Source organism: Triticum aestivum, chromosome 5B, assembly GCF_018294505.1.
Source record: "Triticum aestivum cultivar Chinese Spring chromosome 5B, IWGSC CS RefSeq v2.1, whole genome shotgun sequence".
NCBI lineage: Eukaryota > Viridiplantae > Streptophyta > Magnoliopsida > Poales > Poaceae > Triticum > Triticum aestivum.
Genome location: NC_057807.1, coordinates 700,794,212 through 700,795,717, shown reverse-complemented (window position 1 = coordinate 700,795,717; position 1,506 = coordinate 700,794,212). Strand labels below are relative to the sequence as shown.

General features: G+C 54.4%; 1 protein-coding gene across 1 annotated transcript; it reads left to right on the top strand.

Annotated features, from left to right (window-relative positions):
• LOC123117802 (uncharacterized) lies at window positions 1-763 on the top strand. The gene has a single exon (XM_044538476.1). The coding sequence runs from the start codon at window positions 225-227 to the stop codon at window positions 612-614; it is 390 nt and encodes a 129-aa protein (XP_044394411.1). The 5' UTR covers window positions 1-224; the 3' UTR covers window positions 615-763.
• The last annotated feature ends 743 nt before the right edge of the window (window positions 764-1,506 follow it).

Sequence of the window (1,506 nt, the reverse complement as noted above, 5' to 3'; positions counted from 1 at the left end):
AACTGAACCAATTGCTTACTTGTTTCCGGAACACACAATGCCGATATTTGATCCAAACCGAGAAGCAAATCGCTGAGCAAAATCCACAAGAGTTGTCTCGATCCAAAACCACCACCACCACTACTGCTACTACTTTTGCTACCCGAGGACAAGTAAATCAAACAAGCAAAAAAATCTAGCTAGATCGAAAACCCCTAACACTGCTAGCACTACTTTTTGCCCCGATGACGGCGTCGGGCGGCGACAACTACCAGGAAGGAGGGCCCAAGAGGGTCTGGTACTCTGTCCGCGCGTTATCCATCTCGTTGAACGCGGCCTCACGGTCCGTCAGGATCATGAGCGGCAGCACCAGCACCAGGAAGCTCGTCCCTGCGATCCACGCCGCCTTCCCCGTGCTCCGCGTCAGCTTCCAGGCCACCGTCCCCGCCTGGCGCCCCACCTCCGCCGCGCACGAGCACGCTTCGCGCCCCGTCTCCGCCGCGGTCGAGCACGCCTGCCGCCCCTTCTCCGCCACGGTCGAGCACGTCGGCCCAGCCGCCGCCGCCAGCTTCCGCCCCTGGTCCGCCACCGACGACGCCACGGCCGTCCACGTCGTCATCGCCGACTCCATGTGATGCTGGCCGCCGCAAGCTCTCGGTTGGGACGTCGATCGATCGGGTGTCGAGGAGGATCGCTAGGGTTTCTTAGGCCTCGAGAGTTTCTCCGTGGGTTTAGGGTCCAACGCCTCGGCGTCGGGTCTTGTACTTATAGTAGTTGAGGAACGATCAGATAGGTTTAATTTGGGTCCGAAGCCGGCCTGTGTCCTAACTTGACCTTCAAGAAAGAAACTTTTCCAGTTCACTTAACGGAAACGAGTTGGAGACTTGCCCGTTACCAGGCGTACGCGTGCAACGTCGACAACTCCGGCCAGGGCGCGAAACAGGTGGATCGGCCTGTCAGCAAAGAGTACGTAGCTGGTACATACCATCCGGTTGCTGCCAAGCTCATCTCAGAGGTGATGTTGTGAACGGCAGCGACGGTGACGCCACCAATGCAGCACTTCCATGGCAACACCGCGTGAGCTCGCCAAACTCCTCTAATGAAAAAAAAAACTTTGCCCCATTGCAGCATGGCGCCTGTGTTGCAGCTGCTTCGGCGACTACCACTTTGCAGTATCTTTGTTGCAGCATCTCGGAAAAAACCCCTTTGCAGCATCCATGGTGTCTACCCAGTTTCCTTTATGCATGTAGCTTGTCAACTAGTCCTGTTCGCAGTTAGCTTTCATGTAGCACTGCACTGCTCGCTTCGTCCTGGTTTATTAGTCCCATATAGCACGGTAGATATTTTTGCATGCGGTGTTCATAAGGCTCGCGACGTGCCTCCTGGACTCTAGTATGTACCATGTCATGTTAGAAACGTCTGCATGCATAGCTCTGTAAATAAACTTACCTACTCCATCCGTCCTCACACAAATGTAAGTTTAGCATGAAATTTGTCTATAAAATAGTGTACTTCTATCTTCCTAAT

What these genes read in the sequence shown, in the direction of transcription:
- LOC123117802 (XM_044538476.1), top strand. Translation starts at nt 225, where the DNA reads ATGACGGCGTCGGGCGGCGACAACTACCAGGAAGGAGGGCCCAAGAGG.